The sequence below is a fragment of the Hirundo rustica genome, chromosome 16 (genome assembly GCF_015227805.2).
Source record: "Hirundo rustica isolate bHirRus1 chromosome 16, bHirRus1.pri.v3, whole genome shotgun sequence".
Taxonomy (NCBI): domain Eukaryota; kingdom Metazoa; phylum Chordata; class Aves; order Passeriformes; family Hirundinidae; genus Hirundo; species Hirundo rustica.
In genome coordinates, this window is record NC_053465.1 from 63,664 (window position 1) to 86,719 (window position 23,056).

The following is a 23,056-nucleotide window of genomic DNA, read 5'->3' on the forward strand; positions in this document are numbered from 1 at the left end:
TGAGGAAATCTGCTGGAAGTGTTTTAGTTTTTTCAATGTGTTTGTTTTGGAAATTATCATGGAAAATACCAGATACATGATTTGGGTGCCTCAAGGAAGCTGTTTTTCCACAGATGGATACAGCAATGACAGAGACAGTTATATTTCTGTGATGATACGTCATCTTTAATTATCATTAGCTTGTTATTTTTGGTTAATGTTAGTTTGACATTATTTTGATTCATTCTTTCATTTTGTTAAAGAACCACTCTCTGAAAGTGATAACAGTTGTGTTGATGCATTTTTCTAATTCTCAAGACACAGGGCTCAAAATACTTTGTGTTCCAGTGCCACATATTTTGTAATGCTGATTTGATAACCTTGATAGATAAGTGAAGTACAGCCACAGTCTTCAGTAAGAAAGATGATGTTTTCTAATTATTCCAAACTCTGGTCTTTTTGAAGGATTTAAAAAATAATTCAAGCACGGGGGATATTAAATAAATAGAAACTTGTACTGTCAGAAAATGGATTTTCCATTCCATTTAAAGTTCTTCAAAATAACTGATCAAATGAATCCTAAATTAACAACAGATTTGAAGCTCAAATGAAAACCAGTAGTTTCCACAATTTTTTGATTGAAGCAAACGTAAAAACGCTTCCCCAAGCAGGAACCATGGAAGCTATAATCTGGCCTTGGAAGTCTGTTAAAAGATGTAGAACTTTGCCAGTTGTGTCTGATGAGCACAAAATATTGCAGCATCAAAATAATCTTGTTTGCTTTTATCTTCCATCTGTCGATAGAGGAGAAATTGTGGGATACTTCCTTTTTCTCTCTATCTGTCTTGGGTGTATCTTGTTTATTTTTTTTTAAGTTTTATAGGTTTGGGGGGGGTGTTTTTTTTTTTTAAATCTTCAGTAAATGAAGAGTATTATGTCAAAAATGTCTTATAAATCATATTAATAATTCTTGGGATTTAAAATATTAACTATATTTCTATATTCCCTTTACAGCTTATACACAGGGTCATGCTGAAACCCCATTGTATCGGTTTTCTTTGGCGGATGGTACAATAGTGACAGCACAAACAAAGAGTAAACTGTTTCAAAATCCAATAACTAATGATCGCCATGGATTTGTCTCTACCCACTTCCTTCACAGGTGAAATTAGTAGTATTTGTTTATAATTTAAGTGCCACAGTTTTTAAAAACACATCTGACCTTGAAGATAACCTGAGAAAAATAGCACACTAAAATATTTTACCTGATTAAACTCAGATGGGGAATAATTTGGGAAACAGAGCTGCATAGCATACAAATAAATGTGTAAACCTAACAGAGTCCCATTTTAACTATGTGGCAGAAAGACAGTCACAGTCAAAATAGATTTTTTTTCTTAATACCTGCACAAAGCCTGTGCTATGTTTTTATTAGTCTTTTGTGGTAGCACTGACAAAATACTGAAAATGGAAATGCTCAGTCATATGATTTTGCAGAACATTTAAAATGACAACAAAACCCTCTCACATGCATAATCCATAACTGAAATGTACCTTAAGTAGTATTTCTTCTGACCTGTTCTTGTTCTTTGCAAGAAAAACTGAAATGTTGCTTTGGAGGGAATCGGTCTCCTTCTGGCATTAGAATGCCTCCAGTTGCTGAAAAATTAGTAACTGAGCTTGTTCAGGGTCACACATTATTAATGTGCAAAGTAGAATGGTGTCAGGCGTTGACTCAGGAAGAGGGTAAAAGGAGGATCTTTAAATTGATACGTCTGATTAATAATCTGACTGTTGATTAAAGCTTTTTGAGGCAGTGATACTGTATGTGCCTATAACTCGAAGCCCTCAAAGGGTCAAGCATTTCTGTAATTAGTAAGTGAATGTCATGGCTTAGTTCTGCTTTTGTGGAAGCTTGAATTCTCACTGCTCTTTTTTGGAAAAAAACATTTGGGCAATTATTTAATAATGTATTTGTAGCATTTGATTCCAAATAAGGTTTTAATTTGTTTTCTTTGGGTTTCTGGGAATGATGTTGAATTCACAGAGAACAAAATGGATATCGGCCAAATCCTAATACTGTTGGGCAAAACATCAGAACACCTGTGACTGGAAACACAAATTCTGTTAATGGTCTTACGAATACGCCACCTGGTCAAGCCATGTCAATGCAGAACAGGAACTATGGGATGGGAGATCCCAATGCAGTGAGTCAGCTCACCAGCACTCGATATGGAGCCCCTGGGAGTATGGGACCAGTCAACTCTGGACCCGGAACGCAGTCCTGTGCTTATCAGAGTAACAGTTTTGCATTAAGTATAAGTAGCCCACCACATGGTAGTCCTGGCTTAACTTCTAACCAACAGAATCTAATGGTATCTCCTAGGAATCGAGGGAGTCCAAAAATGAGTTCACACCAGTATTCTCCAATTACAGGTATTCTATCTTTGCTATAAGCTCTTTTTTTTTTTTTCCCCCAAGCTATCTTTACTCACTTTTATCGGAATTCTATCTTTCATCCATTTTAACCATTTTGCATGACCCTGTGTGTGTTACTTGAATGTAGTATATCTGACTTCTTGGTAAAAATGTATTTTAAAATTAATAACTCAATGTGGCAGTCATACATAATCCAATGGAAGACTAAATACACGCAGTACTTTAATAAGTTTGGTCTCTGTCGCATGATACAGGTATGCACTCACCAATGGGATCTGCCAGCAACACCAGCAACAGCACTTTCTCTAGCAGTTCTCTTAGTGCTCTGCAAGCTATTAGTGAGGGTGTTGGAAATTCCCTTTTATCGACACTTTCTTCACCGAGTCCAAAATTGGATAATTCCCCAAGCATTAGCATAACTCAGCAAAGTAAAACAAGTACCCAGGACTCCAGAAGCCCCTCTGGTTTGTATTGCGAACAAAACCAAGTGGAAAGTTCCATCTGCCAGTCAAACAGCAGGGATCTCTTTAGTGAAAAAGATAGTAAAGAGGGAAATATGGAGGCATCTGAAAGTCAGAGAGGACCGTCTGAGAGCAAAGGGCATAAAAAACTCCTTCAGCTACTCACGTGCTCCTCAGATGAAAGAGGACATTCTACGGCATCAAACTCACCTTTAGACTCAAATTGTAAAGAATCTTCTACCAGTGTTACCAGTCCTTCTGGAGTTTCATCATCAACATCTGGAGGGGTATCTTCGTCCTCAAACATGCATGCATCGCTCTTGCAAGAGAAGCACAGGATTTTACATAAACTGTTGCAGAATGGTAATTCTCCAGCAGAGGTGGCCAAGATCACAGCTGAAGCTACTGGTAAAGACACATATCATGATGCTACTAACGCAGCTTCCTGTGGAGAAGGCACTGTCAAACATGAACAACTGAGCCCAAAGAAGAAAGAAAACAATGCTTTACTAAGATATCTACTAGATAAAGATGATATTAAGGACCCACTTTCCAAAGAGTTGAAGCCTAAAGTAGAAGGTGTGGGTAATAAGATGGGACAATGCACAAGTTCTACAATTCCTACTTCAAGTCAAGAAAAAGAGATGAAAATAAAAATGGAGCCAGCAGACGAGGTACAGTATAATGTAAAATTATGGCAGTGAGCTAACCAATATTTTATGATTACAGTTAATGACTAAATATAGAACACATATAAACATATATAAACATTTCTAATAAAGTTCCGCGCAAATGATATGAAACAATAAACTCAGGTTTAATTGTGAATGAAAAAGCACAAACACAATGAACTACAGGGTATGTATATAACCAGATCTGATGTCCTGGAGTTCTGGACTGATGTTTTTAAGTTATGGTATGATTAAGGTAATATTTACAAATTATTTCTCAAAATTAGATCTTAGCACATGTTTGGATTTAGGGCTTAGTAGGAAATGGGGCCATAACTGCCTCTGTAATTAGTTGGTAATACAAACGCAAAAGGTAACACATGATTTTGTTTTGAAAATATAAACAGTACACAAAAATGTGTAAGACTTGAAATAGCCATGATCTGCTTTAGTTCATTCATTGGTTTTAGCGCTCTTTGTCTTTCCTTAAATGATGGAATGTGTTCTTCCAAATACATACATACATACACACACAAACATATATACATACATACATATATATACACACACACATATATATTCAGCATTCAAATAAATGCATCCTAAAATGTTTAAATGTATATATATAATTTGTATAAATGAGTACAAATAAATTCTAGAGCTGGAATTCCAAGAAATGTCATGATACAGAAAACTAGCACCATGGAACAACTATACTGAAACTAGCAGTGCACTTGTTAGGAACAGATGTTCTTAAAATTATAATCTGTATATAATATTTTTGTATTTAACTCCTAAAATTTGGAACTTTGAAGTAAATAGTACTGGTCAGTATGGCAGAATTTACTGAAGATATAGCTATTTCTTAAACCTTGAACTTCCCAAATCAGTAATAACTGTGTAAAAAACAAAAAAACCCCAACAAACCGAAAAGCAACACAATTTTCTATATTAGCTACTGGCTGACTGTCAATGAAACACCTTTTAACACTGCTTGAATACCACTTACAGAAAAGTCACTAACAACTCTGTAGCAGTACACAACATGTAGTTTCAGTACTTGCTCCTGAGATGTAATGAAGGTATTCAGAGAAGCTTCTTTTGTGAAGATAGGGATCCACTATATATGAATTATTTTTCTATTGAAACGGTATCTGATTTAAAGACAAACTTTCTTTTAAAATTAGGGCTCCAACTGAACGGAAAAAACGGTGCATCATTTTTGTGTCTTGTACTGTCACTTAGTAGCTTTTTGTGTATGATAGATACATTATTTGTCACTGAATGGTGCACATTCTCGATGTTGTTCACTATCATTACTGTTTTTATCTTTGTAACTTGTGATGATTGAAATGTTAATATTCAGAAGTGCTTTTCATTTTCATTAAGTGTGTTTCCTGCTAATTTTCAAACTTACCCAAGCAAAACAGTCTAAAAAAAAAAAAAAGTCTAAAAAAAATGACATGTGAAGTTCTTTGGAAGTTAAATGATAGCTCCGGATAGTGTCAGTGAATTAAAACATTTTCTCCTGGTCATATATTTTAAGATTAGTGAGGAGCTATGTAAAAATTGAAGTATAGCCATATGAGAGTAAATAACCTTGGTATTTCACGGCATCATTTTCAGATGAATGGAGACTTGGATAATTTGGATGGAATTCTAGGTGATTTTACTAGTTCAGAGTTTTACAATAATGCTGTGTCTGCAAATGGAAATAACCCTGGAACAAAACAAGCATTGTTTCAAGGAAATGCCCTGTTAGGTAAGGAATTAAATCTACCACCTGGGTTTTAAAGTTAGGCTTTTCTTCTTACCTGATGTAAACATAATGCATCCTCAAACCCTTAGAGAATACTTTCTTCATCTCCTATATCTTTAAGGACAAATGTAATGCAAAATGGCTAATTATGATTTCATAGGCTATTACATACACTATTAGCTGTCTTGACAGCACTCACCTGCTATATGCGCAACGAATAACATTCACTTCCTTGTTTTAGGGTTTAGTCTGGCTTTGTCTAATGTAGATTTCTCAGAGACAAGTCATCATGAAAATGTTTTGTGAGTTGTAAATCAAAATTGAGATTTTTTTATCCCTTCCTGATGACTAGGGATATAATATGGGATTGGTGACAAGCTTTTAATTTCTTTCTTATTCTATATGAAGACATCTTGTGGCCAGTAAATTCTAATTATTACTCCTCCTTGACATCAAAAGGAATGCCTTCCTTAGTAGGAGGGGAGGATAACGTAGCTAACAGACGGGCATCATGGTAGTTGCTTTCTTTCATGATCCTGGTCATCTCTTGGTTATATAGGGCAGTGGATTGCTGAGATAACCAAAGGAGGTGAAACATGGATAATGAAAAGTACAAAACCAGGTACAAGAACATGTAAGGCCACTGATACTGTTGGCTGTGAAACACAGTGATTAGTGGGTTAATTGTCTGTGGAGGACACTGCTCAGGAACACACAGTGTCTGAATTCCAGACAGAACTATTTGTTCCAGAGTTAACTGAAGTATGGGCAGTCCACTTACAGATATCAGGAAGTCTGTTATACTAAGTTCATTACAGAACTTAGATTAAAATGAAACTTTTTTTTTTTTTTGCGTAGGGCCAAAGGAAACTGCCTTTGGCTTTTTCTGCAAAAGGTCTTAACTATGTGTTCAAAAGGTGAGTTTTAGTTGTGAAACATAAGCAACATAACTGTTCCTGGCATGCTTAAGATCAAGTATATGAGCTTATAAAGAGATGAGACTAATTGAAGCCATTAATAGCATATTTTATTTAAAATGTACAGTTGCATGCATCTTTCAATTCTTTAACAGGTGTGAAGAGTCCCCAGTCTGTGCAGACCACTCGCCCACCTTTTAACAGAGCCTTGTCTTTAGACAGCCCTACTGGCTCAGGTGCTTCAGTGAGGAATGTCAATGCGTTCTCCATGTTACAAAAGCAAACCTTGATGGGTGGAAGTCCAAGAATGATTGAAAACCAAGAAAATTTTGGAGCAAATCTGGGTTTGTTGGTTGTATACAAACAGCTCTCTCATTGTAAAGGAAATAACTTTTATGTAAAAAAAGTTGCAAGATTAAAATACAAATTTCAGGTAGAAGAAACTTTAACATTAAAGAATTTTTATTTTACCATCTTTAATACTTCTGAATTATTACCCTAGCTAAAATGATAAGAACATAACTGCTAACTATCTGTGTCATCACCGGTATTTTGAGTAGTTAAATTATTTTTTACTGTTTTGAGTTTTTAGTTTAACATGTGCATTTGTTATACAAAAGCAAGAACAGTTCACAGTGGCAGACAGTCATTATGAATTTTTTGAATATTTAGATTCATATCGTTTTTATATGGTTTAGAATTTGGCACGGTGAGCTCTAGATGCTTTTGTAGGATATCAGCAGGCGGACTTGGTGAAACAGCAAAATAATTCTAAACCCAAAATACATAATACACTCCAGATAATAAATTCTTGTGTTTTCTGCTCTTCATTATAGCAAGCACTCTCAACAGAAATGCGGCGATGAATCAGCACCAGTCAGGAGACTGGGGTTTGCAAAACTCCAAAGTGAACAGATTGGAATCTGCAAGTTCTGCTTCAATGTTGAGACCAGGACCTGAATTTAGTACAACCCTTCCAAGGCCCCCAGAGGGTGGCTCTGTGTCTGGGCTGCCTCTTCGCTCTAACAGCATACCTGGTACTAGGCCAATGCCGCAACAGCAAATGATTCACATGAGTAAGTTCTTAACTTCTTTTTGGCCTACACAGCACTATCTCATTGGTTTCTTGGTAAGCGTTCATCATAAGAATCTTTGCGCTTTTGGTAAAATGCCAGATTTTCATTGAAAGGCCTTTTGAGGTAGAGACTCCTAACTGTTCCCTGACTATGATGTTTTATGACTTTTTGGTGATGTTCTTATTTTCCTCTGGTGCTGTGCCTCATACACAGATAATTTGTTCTGGGTCCCGAGACTGGGGTGGGGTATAATTTCTGTGTATTTCTTTAGTGCAGTACTTCTCTCCTAAAGTCCAGGAACTAAATAGCATCTGTGATTGCATATGTGAAGATATTAGCATTGTGGTTAATTTTTTTTTTCTTCTGTTAACTTCTTGGTAATCAGTGTCTTTTAAAGTCTTTCAAGTATTTCAAAATTGTTTTCACATGGAGTAGCCAAATTTCATATAAAGCCACATTGCAAATACCGTTTTTCTTCAAAGTGTTCATCTGTGCATGAGAGAAAATAAGCTGTATGTCTAAAGTATGAACAGTCTTAAAGCCTGTGGGTTTTTTCTGTTCTATATGTCTAACAAAGGTTTAGTCTAGAGCTGGAGTTCTCCAGTCTACTGTGCCAATACCAGTGTGCCCCAAACCAGCTTAAATAGACAGCATTCCTTTCTTATAATGGAAAGCTACCAGGGCTGTCACCAGTTCTCTTAAACAGACTTGCTATTTCAATGCAACAAGTATAAGATATTTGATTATAGGATATAAGACTAAATAAGAAATTTGTGTGGTCCTGACTAAGTGAGAATTTTCCAGCTTAGCTTCCTAGAAATCATTGATGTTAGGTGATTCATACAGATTCTGGGAAATAATGGGATGACATAAACTCTCCTATATAGTGCTGTATGTCCCTGGATAGGTAGAGGGAAGAAAGTACTCCTGAAGAGCAAAATGTTATGTACTTTGTGTTTCTTTTGATTTCCACTCTGTATTGGAATTTAAAATGCCCAATTTTGATGTCACTATGACAGTGTATATTTGCTGGTACCCAGATGTCATTGTCCAGAATTTTTTGGGTTTTTTTTTTTTTTTCATGTAAAGTACTATGTCTATCATGCTCCTATTTAGAGGCTAAAGGATTAGAAATAGCAATTCTGCTCTAACAGGGTAGCAGGTTTAGATCACTGTCTGCCATATTTACATGTGTCTGTTATATATGTGAAATTACCTTGACTGTGAGTTTATGTGTGTATACACTGTAAAACACAATAATGGAAAGCTCACAAAGCTGCTTGACAATTTGTGTGATCATCCTAATGTGAGCACTAGGAGAGCAAGATGAGACAGTCTGTTTTTAAAAATTACACGAATGTTTTACCTTGCAGGACCAAATGAGATAAACATTGACATGGGGGGGAATCTGTATGGACAGCCTGGACCATCTAACCAACCTGAGTTGTGGCCTGACAATATGATGTCCATGGAGCAAGCGTCACGGGGTTCACAAAACAGGTAGAACTGGGGAAGGTTTTAAGTGTTTTAAGTGTTGGCTGTCTATCAGAAGAATTTAAGACCTGGAAATAAGATTGTGTGGCGTAAAATTGTGTAGCATACAAAGTGGGGATAACACATTGGAGTCTGAATTCCATTTCTGGAATGTTTCAGAAATGCTTCCATTTCTGCTGGTGATCTGACACTGGATATTTTTTAACCGAGCTCCACAAAAGGCGTTGTTAACAAAATCTATCAATCCCTTGAGCTGGGAGGCACAGAAGAAAAGAGATGGGAGACTCTGAAATCCTATCTCTGTGGCACATGGCAGAAATCAGGGGAAAACAGAATTTATGTGTGTTCAAGGGTGCATGGAAGATGACTGGACGTTTTAGGACATAAATTTGGGACTTAAGTCTTACTTCAGTTGTCTGGCTGACTATCATACTTAATCATACCCAGGTCAATATATAATATAAAATCTGTAGTTTTCCTTGTAATGAATTTCTTCACTGAAAGAGGGGTCAAGCATTGGAATGGGCTGCCCAGGGAGGTGGTGAAGACACCATTCCTAATGTGTTCAAGAAACAACTGGATGTTGCACTTAGTGTGTGCTGTAAGTGTGGTTGACAAAGTGGCATTCACTCAAAGGTTTGCTTCCATGATCTTGGAGGGCTTTTCCAACCTTATTGATTCTATGATTTTCGTGGTGGTGTATTTTTTTTTTTTATTTTTAACTTATAGACAATTAGTTAGAAGCTCTTTGGATGATCTCTTATGTTCGGCACCAAATGTGGAAGGCCAGAATGATGAAAGAGCACTTCTGGATCAGCTGCACACACTGCTGAGTAATACAGATGTCACAGGTCTGGAAGAAATTGACAGAGCATTAGGAATTCCTGATCTTGTAAACCAAGTAAGTAAACAGATATTTTGGCCATTTCTTTTCCAAAGACCAATATTATTTTGTTACTTGAAAAGAAAGTGAAGAGGGCCTCCTGATTTACTTCATCTCCTCACATCCTCATCTTCATGCGTTTCCCTTTGGAAACCTTTACATTGACTAGTGATTTTCAATGGAGAAACTCAGCATGGATTAAATTTCTTGTGCATGACAAGAAATATAAAGTGGCATATTCTTACAGAAGTTTATTGTATAATGCCTTGGTTTATAAAGGTGGAGTTTGGCGTGTAATTCATTACAATTCTGTAAACTGAGAATTGTGTTGGGTTTCCTTAGTCAGCCTGCTGTCACTTGAGCTTAGGTTGTGAATTATTTGACTGGCATGCTTCTGTGTCCTTCAGTTCCAGGCTGAATTTGCATGGCTAGCAAATAGGAAAAAGAAATTCCATGAGGAATTTGAAGTTGCTAAGACCCACATGACGCTATCATTTGTACAAATAGCATCAGAAAGCACAGAAGGGCTTGAATGGTGACACTGGTCTGCCTGTGTATGCAGTGTGAAGCTAAATTGATTTTAAAAAGAATTATTATTATTAATTGCTTTTGCTATTGCATTAGTTTGGAGACAGAACTAACAGTAGCTGTCCATGCTTTGTTCTAGCCAAGAAATTGCTGGCTGGTTTATTATGCTGTGTTAGCTTTATTGCTTCTTTAGGAATTCCATATATACCGCTAGTGAAAGCACTTCTGTATCTGTTGAAGGGACAAGCTTTGGAACCCAAACAAGATTCATTTCAAGGTCGGGAATCTTCAGTTATGATTGACCAGAAGCCTTTGTTATATGGTCAACCCTATCAAGGGCAAGGGGCAGCAATGCCAGGAGGTAACATCCAGGGACAACAGCAGTCTTTTAATTCAGTGATGAATCAGATGAGCCAGCTGAGCAATTTTCCTACGCAAAGTATGCACCCGCGAGCAAACATGGTGAGACCTCGGACCAACACACCAAAGCAGCTACGCATGCAGCTCCAGCAGAGGCTCCAGGGACAGCCGGTAATTTTTTGTTCGTACACTTACACTTCCTTCATGTTTCAGAATGGAATCAGTTGCACACGGAATTGTGTTGTTTCACATATATAACAGTGGACATTAGAACATATGATTGAGAGGGTGGATCGTTTATTTTGACAGTGTTTCTCATTGAATTGACAGATGGCTGTAGGAGTGGAAGAACATTTATTAGGACAAGCGTTTCTCCTTCATCACCCTCCCTAGCTACAGATTGGATTGATTCCTGCAGCACACAAAACGATTGGCTAGTTAAAACCGTGCTTTTGTAGAATGCAACTCTGCATGATCTCTTCATTCTTGTTTAGTATTTTTTCAGAACCTCACAGACAGCATTAAATCGCAGCTGTATTTTTTCCATAAATCAAGTGTTACTTCTTTCTCACTGTGTTTTCTAACTAATCATTTGGGCTTATCCATATATGGGTTTCCTTTCCGTTTAGTGATTTGATGTTATTTTAGGTTTCTTCTTTGGATAAAAGATGAGAAAATAGATACAGCCGCATAGATCTTAACACCAGGTTGAAAACACTGCTTAAAAATTGGTGCATGACCTCAGCACTGAATTCCCCACGTTAAAATGCAGGCTTGGTATTAAATACAGTGTACAAATAAAACTAGGAAAACTGAACTACTGCTGCGTGATGGTGTGTGAACAGAATACGTGCAGGTAACACCTAGGCAACAACAACGCACAGCTGAAGCGCAAAGAGTAGGTTTGTTCCATCATCTTGGATACCAAAAAACAGAGACACATACACTGCTGAGCTCATTTTAGCAGGAGCAAAAAGCACCCAGGCTTGAGTTCTGTATTCCATATGAAAAGGGCCTGGAGCATGCACAGTCCTTCAGCAGGCTGTAGTTTCACATCTCCAAACCCTTCCCCCACCTTTGCAAAAAGGCCCAAGTATATGGGAAAGGCTTTTAAAAGTCTTCAAGAACATCCTGCTATCTTTTGTGAGAAAATTCCATTTCTTCTCTGTAGACAGACAACATCCCAGAGTAAACACAAATGCGTGAATTTTCTCAGCCAGAGTATTTTCTAACATCTCCCAGGTGCATGGTTGGTCCTTGAGAGAAAACAATTCTAAAAACAACTTCTTTTTCTCTCTCCTTGCCAATCTTCCACTTTCCAACCCTTTCCTCTCCACACGTGGAATGGCAATGTCAGGAAGTACTGTGTTGCCTCTTGTTTTTCTGTGACACTAATTGTTTGAAACTAATAGATAGTCTGCTCTTTATTCTAAAGAGTGCTAATTTCAAGGGAAATAACCAAAGCCAGTTAATGCTGCACTGTTTGAAGGGTTTTTCTTTTTGTGTGTTTGAACAAATAGTTTAAACAAATAGTTTGGTTCTTCAGGTATATTAGACAAGGCAAAACTTAGCCATTGCACTTTATGGATTCAAGAGATCTGCAAAGAAAATGTTTTTGCAGGAGTTGCCATTACTTTGTTCAGGTACTGTTATTATCAAGCTAATAGTGCTAAAATGTCTTTTTCCAAGTTTGTGAATCAGACCCATCAAATGCTTGAAATAAAAATGGAAAATCCAGTCAGTGGTACTAACTCAGTGATGAGACCAGTTATGCAGCCACAGGTGGGATCCCAGGTAAGTACTTACTACAGTAGCCATCTGTTTAGAATTTCAACCTTCTTTCATGGCTTTAGAGCATTCCTCTTTAGTTTTGTTCCTCTGCATAATTTTAAAAAAAGGAGGGGTTTTACCTCCCTTATTCCTGAGATTGCAGGGGAATTTGTTTATTAGGTCATGCTGTCAATTCAGTATGCCAAGTTTTTCCATGTAAAATATCATCATTTGTTTAGCACTAATGACAGTTTAATGAAAACGTTTGTCTTAATATTTTGATGATTACTTTTTGTACTGACTGTGGGTTTTCCTTGTCTTGCTGGGTCTTAGGAATGCACTTGATTGACACGATTTTATTTGTAAAAACATGTTTTAATATTATTTTTCTTCTCTTTGGGGGATAGCAGCAAGGTTTTCTTAATGCTCAAATGGTGGCTCAGCGTAACAGGGAACTAGTAAGTCACCATTTTAGACAACAGAGGATGGCAATGATGATGCAGCAGCAACAGCAACCTCAGGCCTTCAGTCCACCACCAAATGTGGCAGCCTCAGGAAGCATGGATAGTGCTTTGACAGGTCCTCCAATGGCTCAAGTTCCTTCACAGCAATTTCCATATGCACCTAATTATGGTACGAGTGCTAACATGCTTGGCTTTTTTTTTTTTTCATTTGTCTGATTTTCTTTTCCCTTTTTATATTAATCAAAACTACCTAAACACCAGTCATTCTAAAAAATGGAACATATTGCTATGAAAAAGGATGACTTTTCCTCTTCCAATTGCTGCCAGCAGATAAACTAGAAGTACTAGGTAATGATAACTGAAGTATATTGTATCTGTCTCCTTTATTTTAAGGAATAAGCCAACAACCTGATTCTGCATTTAGTAGAGTATCAAGCCCTCCCAATCCAATGGTATCATCAAGAATTGGACCTGCCCAGAACCCTATGCTGCAGCATCCTCAGTCAGCAACAATGTACCAGTCCTCAGAGACAAAGGGCTGGCCCTCAGGAAGCATGCCCAGAAACAGGTGAACTTCGCCATTACAATCTGTTTCTCAAAAAGTGTCTTTCACTTCGCTGGAAGTAGAAACTGTGTTAAATAGCATGTAGCAGGAAAAGGATTTACAAGAGGAAAAAGGAACTGTCTTTCTAGTGTCTGTATTGTCGTTCATCCTGCTCTGGTTTAGGAAATAAAATTATTAAGTGTATTTTATGCTTAGCTCCACTGATTCATGTGGGACCTCTGCAATCTTTGTAACCAGAAGCAACGTGCAGTCTTTAAATATTTAACTTAATATTTGAAGAAAAAATAACTTGGGGGAGAGGGTGGGGAAATACAAAGTATCAAATAGTATTACTATGGATGATACAGCTGTAATAGCCTCCAAAAAAGGTTGCATTAGGCATACACATAAAACTGCGTTTCTAAAAGTTCAAGTTGCTTTGGGGGTGGGTGTTTCCATGTTAAATAGATACTAGGTAAAAACAGGTAAATGTGAAAATAATTTTATCTTCCACGTGTTGACAGCTGGTGCAGGGAAGGCAATACATCTTCTTGGAAGGTAATTTTATTTGTGCTTCTGTATTGCAGTTCTTTTCCCCAGCAGCAGTTCAGCCATCAAGGTAGCCCAGCAGCGTACAGTGTGATGCACATGAATAGCAGCAGTGGCCATATTGGACAGATGAGTATTAATACCATGCCTATGTCAGGACTGCCTATGGGGCCAGACCAGGTAAGCTGTACATCAAGTGACTTTTTCCATTGAGTAGTCTGCTTATTTCCATTCCTCTGGCACAATCCTGCTCTCAGTTATCCTGTTTGTATTTGCATCTGTGGCCCTATTAGTTTAATGTCCTAAGAGATACTTTCTTTTTGATGATACATAAGAAAATTCACAATGAACCCAAGCTCTGTGCTGGGATTAGCTGTTGACTTTAAAGTATCATGGGTAGGATCAAGCCTTAAACTGCACAAAGGATGATGAAATACTTCTGAACCTGGAGAAACCCCAGAAAAAATCCCCATGGACATTGTGCAATGTATCGTCAGCAGATCTCAAAAATCACATGTAATAGCTCTTACAAGTCAGGTGCATAATCCTGATAGTGGAGTATCTTTCTGGCAGACACTGATAATGATACTTGCCCTTACAATACCTTAGAATAACTTGTGTATGCATAGCCAGAAACTGCAGAAAATTTAGACCCCTCATGTGAGGTGAAAAGTTGCAAATAACAGGCACTGAAAAGAAAGCTGAAATACAAAATGCATCTATCCACAAAATACCTAGGATGAGCAACATAGTACTGACATAAGCTATAACTATTCAAGTAAAATGTACCTCATAAAATTTTGTTGAGCATACATGAGGAAGCAGTCAGAATAATTAGGACTTCTGAGGGGTAAGTAAAGTTTTGGAGGACTTCAATACAACAAATGCCTTTTATAAAGAGGAGAATATGAAGTTGAAATGTCAGATTTTCCCAATGTACATGGCATAAAGATAACCAAAGAGTGTGTTTAGGAAATTCGAGGACAGCATTTATTTTCTAGATAGTTTTCAAAGTGGAACACTAAAAGGCTGTTCTTCTGCTTCTAGACATTGATTGTCAGTAGTTCCTTTTTCCAAAAGCAGTCCACAAACCATTTCTTTCAGCAAAGATGTCATCTCTGATGAAAGTATCTTTTCTTTAACAGAAATACTGCTGACATCTAGAACCACATCTTCAAACAAGAATGGCTGAATGCACTAGTGTTAGAAAGGAAGGTGACACATCCTTCATGGCAAGTCATACTGGGCTTACAGAAACCAGTGATAAATTTCCTCATCCAGAGGAAAACGAACCAAAAAAACTCCTACCCAACAAAAATGCATTTTAGTAGAAGCAGCCCTATGTATTACTGTATGATGTGGGGTACAAAAAAAGGCTGTTACTATTTTTGGCACTCATCCTCTAGAAATGTGAATTGGTAATGGTGTTTTAATAGATTGGAATGGGTAGACTCCTGGTATACATTATCTGTTTACTGTAGCTATCCAAAGCTCTTTAGCCCAGGCAGACAAAAGTGGCTGGAAAAGTCACAGTGGTAAGAATTTAATGATTTCTCTAATAACAATATCTGACAGAGAATATAGTTCTTTGCCTTGGCTCTTTTATATAGATTCCTGAATATAAATGCTGCTGTTAGTCTCTTACCCCAAGAGTCAGGGATTTCCCAAGCAAAGTAGCAGTGCAAAATTAACTGGCACATGCTAGTCCAAAATCCTGTCTGTTGAAGCCAAGGGATAAAAAGAGAGGATAAACAATTTAAATTATTTAAACACAATTGTGACTAATATTTACATATTGCTGTGCAGCTGAGTGCACTTTATAGAAGACAATATAATGGATTAATGCAATATCTTTGATAAGGACTTAATCTGAAGGGTAGAGTTAGCTCAAGTTCCTTCTCAAACACAATCTCTTAAGAATTGTTTCAAAAGACTGCATTATTTAATGTTTTCTGTGTATGGAAATTAGAGCAATAATCTTTCTTTTTTTTTTTTTTTTTTTTTTTTGAAAATATCTTCAGAAAACTTATGGCAAGACTCTGCAGTCAGAATTGGAATTTTGCAGTCTTTTTTGTGAATAAATTTTGTAAATATGAGCTTTAAAATAATGTATTATATATATGACTTTTGTAGGTCACTAACTCATTTTTGCAGAGTTGGTGAAGCTAAATATTTAATGAAATTGATTTCTGAAAACTGAGTGTAGTTGAGGTCCAAATAGAATTTTTTTACTATTATTAAATTTAGGGACTTTGAAGCTGGGTGACTTTGGCCCACATATTTCTCTTCTTTGGTCTTCAACACTTCATTTATTTTTACATCTTTAAGATAGATCTTTTTATTTAAAAAAAAAAAAAAAAAAAAAAAAAAAAAAAAAAAAAAAAAAAAAGACTGGTTGTTCAATACTTTCTCCACCTGTGAGCACTTTTGTTACATTAGTTTTTACCTAAGGCAATTTGACACAAAGGCTCTGCATTGGGAGATCTTACAGCTTGTCAGGACAGACATGTCTGTCTGTAATAGGTTGCCTTTTCAGCTGATGAATCTGGATTGTCTTTTTGGTCAATTCTGATGAACTCTAAATGTTCTTTGAAAATGTTTGTCTGTTGCAAAATATTTGTTGCTATGTAACATCCAGAAATCTTTAAGGATATTAAGCCACACTTTAACCAAATGTCTACACTTCATTGGATTGTTCTAATAGTAACGAATGTATTTTCTAAGCAGATTTCTGTCATAGCAGTATTTAAGTCTGGTTACATTTTATTTGCTGATAGCGTGGGGGTTTTATCCCCCATTTTGGGTGCTTGAAATGAAGATCCCTTTGCACTTTTTGTAGCTGCAAGGAATTAAACCGCTAAACCTTCATAAGGGATGAGGATGACCCAGAAATGGTTAAGCTGTTGTGGAGGTGCTTCTGTCCTGTTGTTCATTGTGTAATGGAAAACTGATTTCTCCAAAGTGAGTAAAAGAAACAACAAAAAAACCCCCCTGATCTGTGGGTTTTCTTGCTTATTCCTGGTACTGTTAGCAAGTTGTTTTATTGTTCAGAATATTCAGTGATCTTACATTTTAAGAAGTAGAATTAATTTCAGTAGAAGTGATCTCAAAAATTCATCCTTAGCACCTAGCCAGCTGTGTTTCAAAGGGAATGTAGTGTCAATCGATCTACTTCATGCAACCCTGTCTCTTCCACTAGTACTGAGTATATAGATTATCACAGCATTTATATGAAATTTTCAGTCCAATTAGTGTGTGTTTATAAAGCAAAACTTTTAAAATCCTAAGGAACTTTTATCTTCTAATTTGTTGGAACATACAATTTTGTTGAGTAAGGGCTACTTACTGAGGGTGAAAGGCAACAATCCCTTGTTTTTTATATCAAATCAGAGTAAAACAATATTTATATTTTGTAGTTGTTCATTACACTGATGGAAACTACAAACACCGGTTGCTTTCCTTAGGTGAGCTCTTACACTGCTATATACATCTTTCAGTACAATTTTTTTTTTTAAATAGTAATTGTTTATACATCTGTGTTTAACTGACATTATAAAGGCTCATACTTTTGTCATCTGTTTAGAATGTTGTAACTTTCCAGTACCTACTTTTTTTTTCTGAATTAGAAGACTTTTAGTTTAAACCTGATGAAGGGGCAGGGGGCATTTTTGAAATGCACTGACAGCCTCTTTTGTGGCAGCACTAAATAGGACATCTAGTTTGAAATCTGTTGAGATTTAGTTACCACCATCAATTTTGCTTTGGTCCTATAGCAGTAGATTTTTCTGAATGTTTTTTTTAAATAAAACTCATGTAACATTATTCAGCAGCAAGAGATGAATTAGCCAGGACAGGAATCTCTGATTACTGCTGCATAAAAGAGCATTGTTTTGCTATGTCTCTATTACTATTTTGATCACAGAAACCATGTATTTATTAAACTTGTATGTAGTGTACTTTTTGCCTTGGCCTAAAATACTGCTTCCAAAGTGAGAAATTCAGACTATGTTTCTGTCACAAGACAAAAATTACTTGAATGTTGCACCAGTTCCACCTTTTATTATAGAATTTATGTGCAGACTACCAGATGTCAGAATGATACAGCAAGTATGAAACCACATGATTCTGAGAGCAATATTTAAAAAAATTCTCAGGAAAAGGCATATGGTATTGAGAACTGCATCTAAGTTTCGTTTCCATTATAAGTATTGCTTGAAATATCCATATCTTTATTTTGCAAAACAGAAAAATCATGGGTTCTGCTTTATAAAAGGGTTGGTTTTAAGGTGTAACTGCCCTTCTGGTTTTTGTGTTTGGATGTTAATAGTAATGTAAATAAAGGTTTGTATTTAAAATCAGAACTTGGTGACACTGTATGAGCTCATACTTTAAGGCTGATTGTCCCATAAAGGTCGGAGAAAATTCCCTGCTATCACTGACGAAAACTGTGTACAAAGAGTGATTTACATTTTATCCTAGTTGGCTGTAAAAGCTGACGGAGTAACAACTGAGACCTTTCACATAATGAGACACACACTGACGTCAACTAGAACTTAGGTCTTTTTCAACTTAAATAGCAGGCTCTAGCAGAGCTGAAAGAAGAGGTGGTATCTTTCCCCAAACTTGGCAACACTGCACCTTTCATTAACTACCAGCTATTTCTTGTGTCACATACAAGTCTCACAGCTCAGTATTTTCTATTAAGGGACAAGATAACTTTTCAACCTTTTGACTGATGAGGAACAGGTGCAGTAACCCTGGCCCTGCAGGATTTTAACAGTCACAGCCTCACCTTGCCAGAGACTATGGGCTAAACACACAAGGCTGCAAATTTTTAAAAATCTAACCTTGTATTTGTTCTGCATGCACACTGGGAATAGCAGCTAGCCAAAACTTTTCTCTGGAAAGCAGCAGAAATGTGGGGTTTTTGGAGAACTTAATCTAAGTATTTTTTTTTACTTACTTGTATGGATCCAGGATCTCATCACCTAGTAGATTTTTCTGATAATCCATGAAATTTTTAACAAGTTATAATGAAAATACATTGCTCGATTAAGTCAAGACATTCAGATTTTACTTCCACAATTAAAAAAAAGCTTGTAAGAAAGGATTGGGTAGTGTATTTGACTTACCACATGTGATACAAATGTTCAGGCCCAATCTTACTTAGCTTATACAAAGACTCCACTTCTGGTTTTTGAGTGTGGGTTGTTTTTTTTTTTTCCCTCATTCCTAAATTCAAGTACATTTTTTGAGTTATGGGATTGTGGTACCAGGGATCTACATGCCTGGATAAAATTCCACTTCATCTTCCTAACTTCAAAACCAGCAAGGGCTTTCAAAATAATTTGTGCTGTATTTTTACACTAATTTCTACAAGGGCAAGTGTTAAGGTTGCATTTTGAAAAAAATACGTCTTTATTAGGAGTGAAGGCCACAGTTGGTTGAGTCTGTCCCATGAGCGCCCGCAGGCATTTGCCTTTAAACACACGTGGCAAAGTAACATGAAACAAATGATGAATATAAATGTCACCACTAGTGCCTGTACTACAATGTATGTAATAATGTTCTTATGAAATTACTCAAATAATTCTGCACACTGTACTTCCTTAGTAAAATATTTTTTTCCCCTGTGAAAGCCTTTGAACAATAACTGTCATTCAGAACATTTACTTTTTTGCAGACTAAAGTATAACTAGATTATTGGCTACAAGTAGTGAACTCTCAGAGCCGCCCTTTTTAAAAATAGATGTAAAACTTACATTGCTAAGCAAACACTGCTTTCTCAAAGGAACTGTTTTGGTTTTGAATGTACAGTATAATAGTACCACATAAAAAATCTTCATACAAATCTGATTTTGGTAAAACTTAAGATGCACATTTAGTGAAATTCTTCAGTACCTTTAAAAATGAATAAATTCTGACTTAGCATTTTGAGAAAAGGTGTGTGGGCATTACACGCTTTTTTATTAAATTTCTTCACAACCTGAAGAATTTGTTTTCAAACAGTTCACTGATCAATATTTACACAACCCCTCCAAAAATCTGGCATCCTGTTAGTCAAGATCTCTAATCTTCAGAGGTGACAATACAATGAGCAAGTAGATGTGGAACTAAAAATGTATCCTCAGAGGAAATGGAAGAAGTTCCATGGTGTTGAGAACACTTGGTGTTGCTGACTTCGGTTCCTGAACCTATTCAAAGTTCTTTCCAGCCATTACCTTTACCTCAGTCATAAGCAAAAGCATCCTTGTTTTCTAAATCTTGCTTTAAAGTTGTACTTGGCTTTGAAGTTTTTCTCATGACAGCTAAAGATACAGGTGAACTGGAAATTGTTTTAAGGTCCCTTCAATCGTGTGTAAACACTGCCGCTGCAGTGGCAGTCCTCTTTGGGATGTGGCTGGGTTTCCGTCTCTGTCAATTCCTGAATCAGCATTAGTTGTGTCTTCTTGAAGTAAAATGCCTTGTGAAGCAAGTGAGGTATAATCCAAAGCAAAAAAGCAGGTACAACAGTGGATTTCTGAGACCTGTATTTCTGACACCATTTCCCATAATTTCATCACTTCTATTCAACTCACTCACCAGTGCAATCATTCTATTTCAGCCTCAAAGTTTGTCCAGTCCTTCAAGGTGAATGCTACAATTGATTTAGTCTGTACATGGATTCCATTCCTGGCCGGTTTGTATCCTCATGGAGGTGCAACAGCTGGGGGAGATTAGCCCTCCCAGCCTTCCCACAGTTGTCCTCTTTAAAATAAAACAAATGCAGTTTAGTGTACCACATTCTAGTAGAAAGTAGTAAGAAAGGTATTTTTAACGGTTCCATGCAGTAAAAAAACAATGGAAACACTGTGACCCACCAATAAATGCATAGCAGGTGTATGACAGAAACAATCCAATGGTGTTTGAAACATCAACCTGTATAAAGCTTGTTAATTCAAGCTTCATTTCGGTTCTAAAGCCAGTCTTAGATCTCTTCCAGTTAGAAAGAAAACCACTGCTTTATATGAGCAACTCCTCTCAGGCAAGAAGATCAGACTCAGCCTAGGAAGGGACTGGTACTTGTGTTTTCCACTGCACAGTTTGAGAGCAATTTATGATTTTTAATGAGTTGAAGTCTCTGCCTTCTTTTTAAGGAGAGATTCAGAGACAGTAACAGGCAACAGTAACTTTTTAATATACTTAAATTTGTACCTCACCTTTGAGCTCTGGCAGATTGAGAACTGCCAGATTGTGATCAAGTTTTAAAGGGCAGCTCAGTAGGAAAAAAGCAGTTTTAGATACACATCTGTCTTGTAGTCTACTTTCTGTTTTAAATTCCTTTTTCTGCTCACAGCACAAGGCTGTAGAGCAAGAAAATAAATGATGCTGCCTCAGTACTCATTAGAAGTTACAGTCGGTTTTGTTCTTGCTGGATTGTGTGAAAAACCACAGTTTAAATTTAGACAAAACCAATGTACTGGTCTTTAATTCATACTGGCGATTGACCATAATTGGCTTCTTCCAATGAGCATCTACCTTTACTTGTTTGAAATTGCCTTGACCTTAATTCTCCAAGATTCCAAAAAAACATGTACCAAGAGGTTTTGTGCAGCAGTAGTTGTCAGTAATGATGGCAGTATCGTATTTCTTGCATAATTTAGAGAACTTTCCTCCTAAGCATTCCATGAGAATAGATGATGTTAAAAAAGATGGTGCATGCAAAAAGAGAAGCGAAAAGCTAAGTAAAAGCTAATGCTTTCAGGGAATTGCTCCCAACTCACAGTGACCTGGCAGATGATGGTCTCTTCACATCTGGCCATTTTCGACGCTGAAACTGCCTAATTTTCAAGCAGCAAAAGGAGAAAAAAAGTTAACCATCACCAAGAAAACAACCAGCAGCACAATCTGAAAGATGAGGAAGAAGTAGAATTCAGCCAGAATTTTGACTGCTAAGATCAGTACATAGTATAACATTGAAACAAATTGCTCCAATGTTTCAAAGCAAGTGGGGTGGAAAGGTCTTTTAAACGCCCTTTCAGGCCAGGCCTTTCCATGTGGGTGCAAGTCCCCACACTTGCTCTTTCAACATGAAGGTGGTACTTAAGAATAATAATGTAACTTTGTTTTATAAATGTACCTGTACTGCTCATAGCTTCCATCTTTAAGTCCTAGGTGAAGAAAAATTAACAATGTTACTAACAATTGCCCGTATAAGGTAAATTACAATTTAAAAAATAAAACACTCAATAATTTAAAAATTTCCTGATGCTTCGAGTAACCTAGTATGCCCTCACATCTGATCCTGCACTGAGCAGAAGTTTGGAGCAGAACTTCAGAAGTTCCTTCCAACTTCAACTGACCCATGAGCTTCATAGTGGCTATTAGGGTATTCTCTCCCTCTTTCCACCAGTATTGTTCCTTCCTCCTCCTTCCTATTGCATCTCAGCAATATTTATCACTTTGCTAAGGGTCATTCTTCATCTTAAAAACATAACGCAAACTGAACATGTTAAAAAATCTGAGAATGCAGCTATCACTCTCAGCAGGACATAACTAGTATAAGTAAATCCTAAAATCCTTCTGACTGATTCAACTTTCATAACGGTAAGAGATCTTTGGGGTTCTTTGGGGAGTTTGTGAGTGCAATAGGAGACTCACTTACCAAGATCCATGTTCCTTGTTCTTGGATTGCATTGCTTATATCCTCTGCAACTTCTGAGTTCCATGAGCAGGACGTGCAGTTGATTAAGAACATCTCTGTCAAGCGTATTCACTGCATTAATTAGCTGCAATAAACAGGGGGTTCTTGTTAGTAACTATTGCTCTGTAATTTGGTAACTTTTGGAATACAGCTGGTTTATTTGTAACAGGAACAAGCCACATTACACTAGCTTAAATGATGCAGGCATTAACTACATCCTTCAGCAATACTGTGCAATTTCAATTTATTGTTGCTAAGTAACAGTGATCAGATACCTGATATGGATCGGTATTGAGATCAAAATACTCCAAAAATCCAGTAGCAAATTCACAGAACAGGAAGTTGTGGGTCTCATTGATCGTCCTCAAACACCAGTACGTGTTGTTGTTGGCACTGGTACAGGCACAGAAAGGGCCCACTGCAAATTGAAGAGTTACAAAGACATAAGCCACATGCTTCTGTCTTTAGCACTGCTAATT

General features: G+C 36.8%; 2 protein-coding genes across 15 annotated transcripts in view; one reads left to right on the plus strand and one right to left on the minus strand.

Moving 5' to 3' along the window:
- NCOA3 (nuclear receptor coactivator 3) overlaps positions 1–18,255 on the plus strand; it is a 54,881-nt gene extending 36,626 nt beyond the window's left edge. For 3 of the 7 annotated variants that reach the window (XM_040079869.2, XM_040079872.2, XM_040079870.2), the window contains 14 exons: positions 994–1,141; positions 2,027–2,415; positions 2,673–3,553; positions 5,177–5,312; positions 6,382–6,570; positions 7,063–7,302; positions 8,676–8,802; positions 9,526–9,697; positions 10,448–10,738; positions 12,257–12,361; positions 12,745–12,970; positions 13,195–13,369; positions 13,933–14,074; positions 15,040–18,255. In XM_040079869.2, coding sequence (XP_039935803.1) covers positions 994–1,141; positions 2,027–2,415; positions 2,673–3,553; positions 5,177–5,312; positions 6,382–6,570; positions 7,063–7,302; positions 8,676–8,802; positions 9,526–9,697; positions 10,448–10,738; positions 12,257–12,361; positions 12,745–12,970; positions 13,195–13,369; positions 13,933–14,074; positions 15,040–15,051 — 3,233 coding nt within the window. In that variant the 3' untranslated portion in view covers positions 15,052–18,255. The other 4 variants (XM_040079871.2, XM_040079874.2, XM_040079876.2 and 1 more) reach the window with 3 other exon arrangements.
- SULF2 (sulfatase 2) overlaps positions 17,862–23,056 on the minus strand; it is an 87,684-nt gene continuing 82,489 nt past the window's right edge. For 7 of the 8 annotated variants that reach the window (XM_040079884.2, XM_040079881.2, XM_040079882.2 and 4 more), the window contains 5 exons: positions 22,853–22,995; positions 22,539–22,662; positions 22,014–22,044; positions 21,658–21,714; positions 17,862–20,641 (listed from right to left, as the gene is read on the minus strand). In XM_040079884.2, coding sequence (XP_039935818.1) covers positions 20,611–20,641; positions 21,658–21,714; positions 22,014–22,044; positions 22,539–22,662; positions 22,853–22,995 — 386 coding nt within the window. In that variant the 3' untranslated portion in view covers positions 17,862–20,610. The remainder of the gene's footprint in view (positions 20,642–21,657; positions 21,715–22,013; positions 22,045–22,538; positions 22,663–22,852; positions 22,996–23,056) is intronic. The other variant, XM_040079885.1, reaches the window with a different exon arrangement.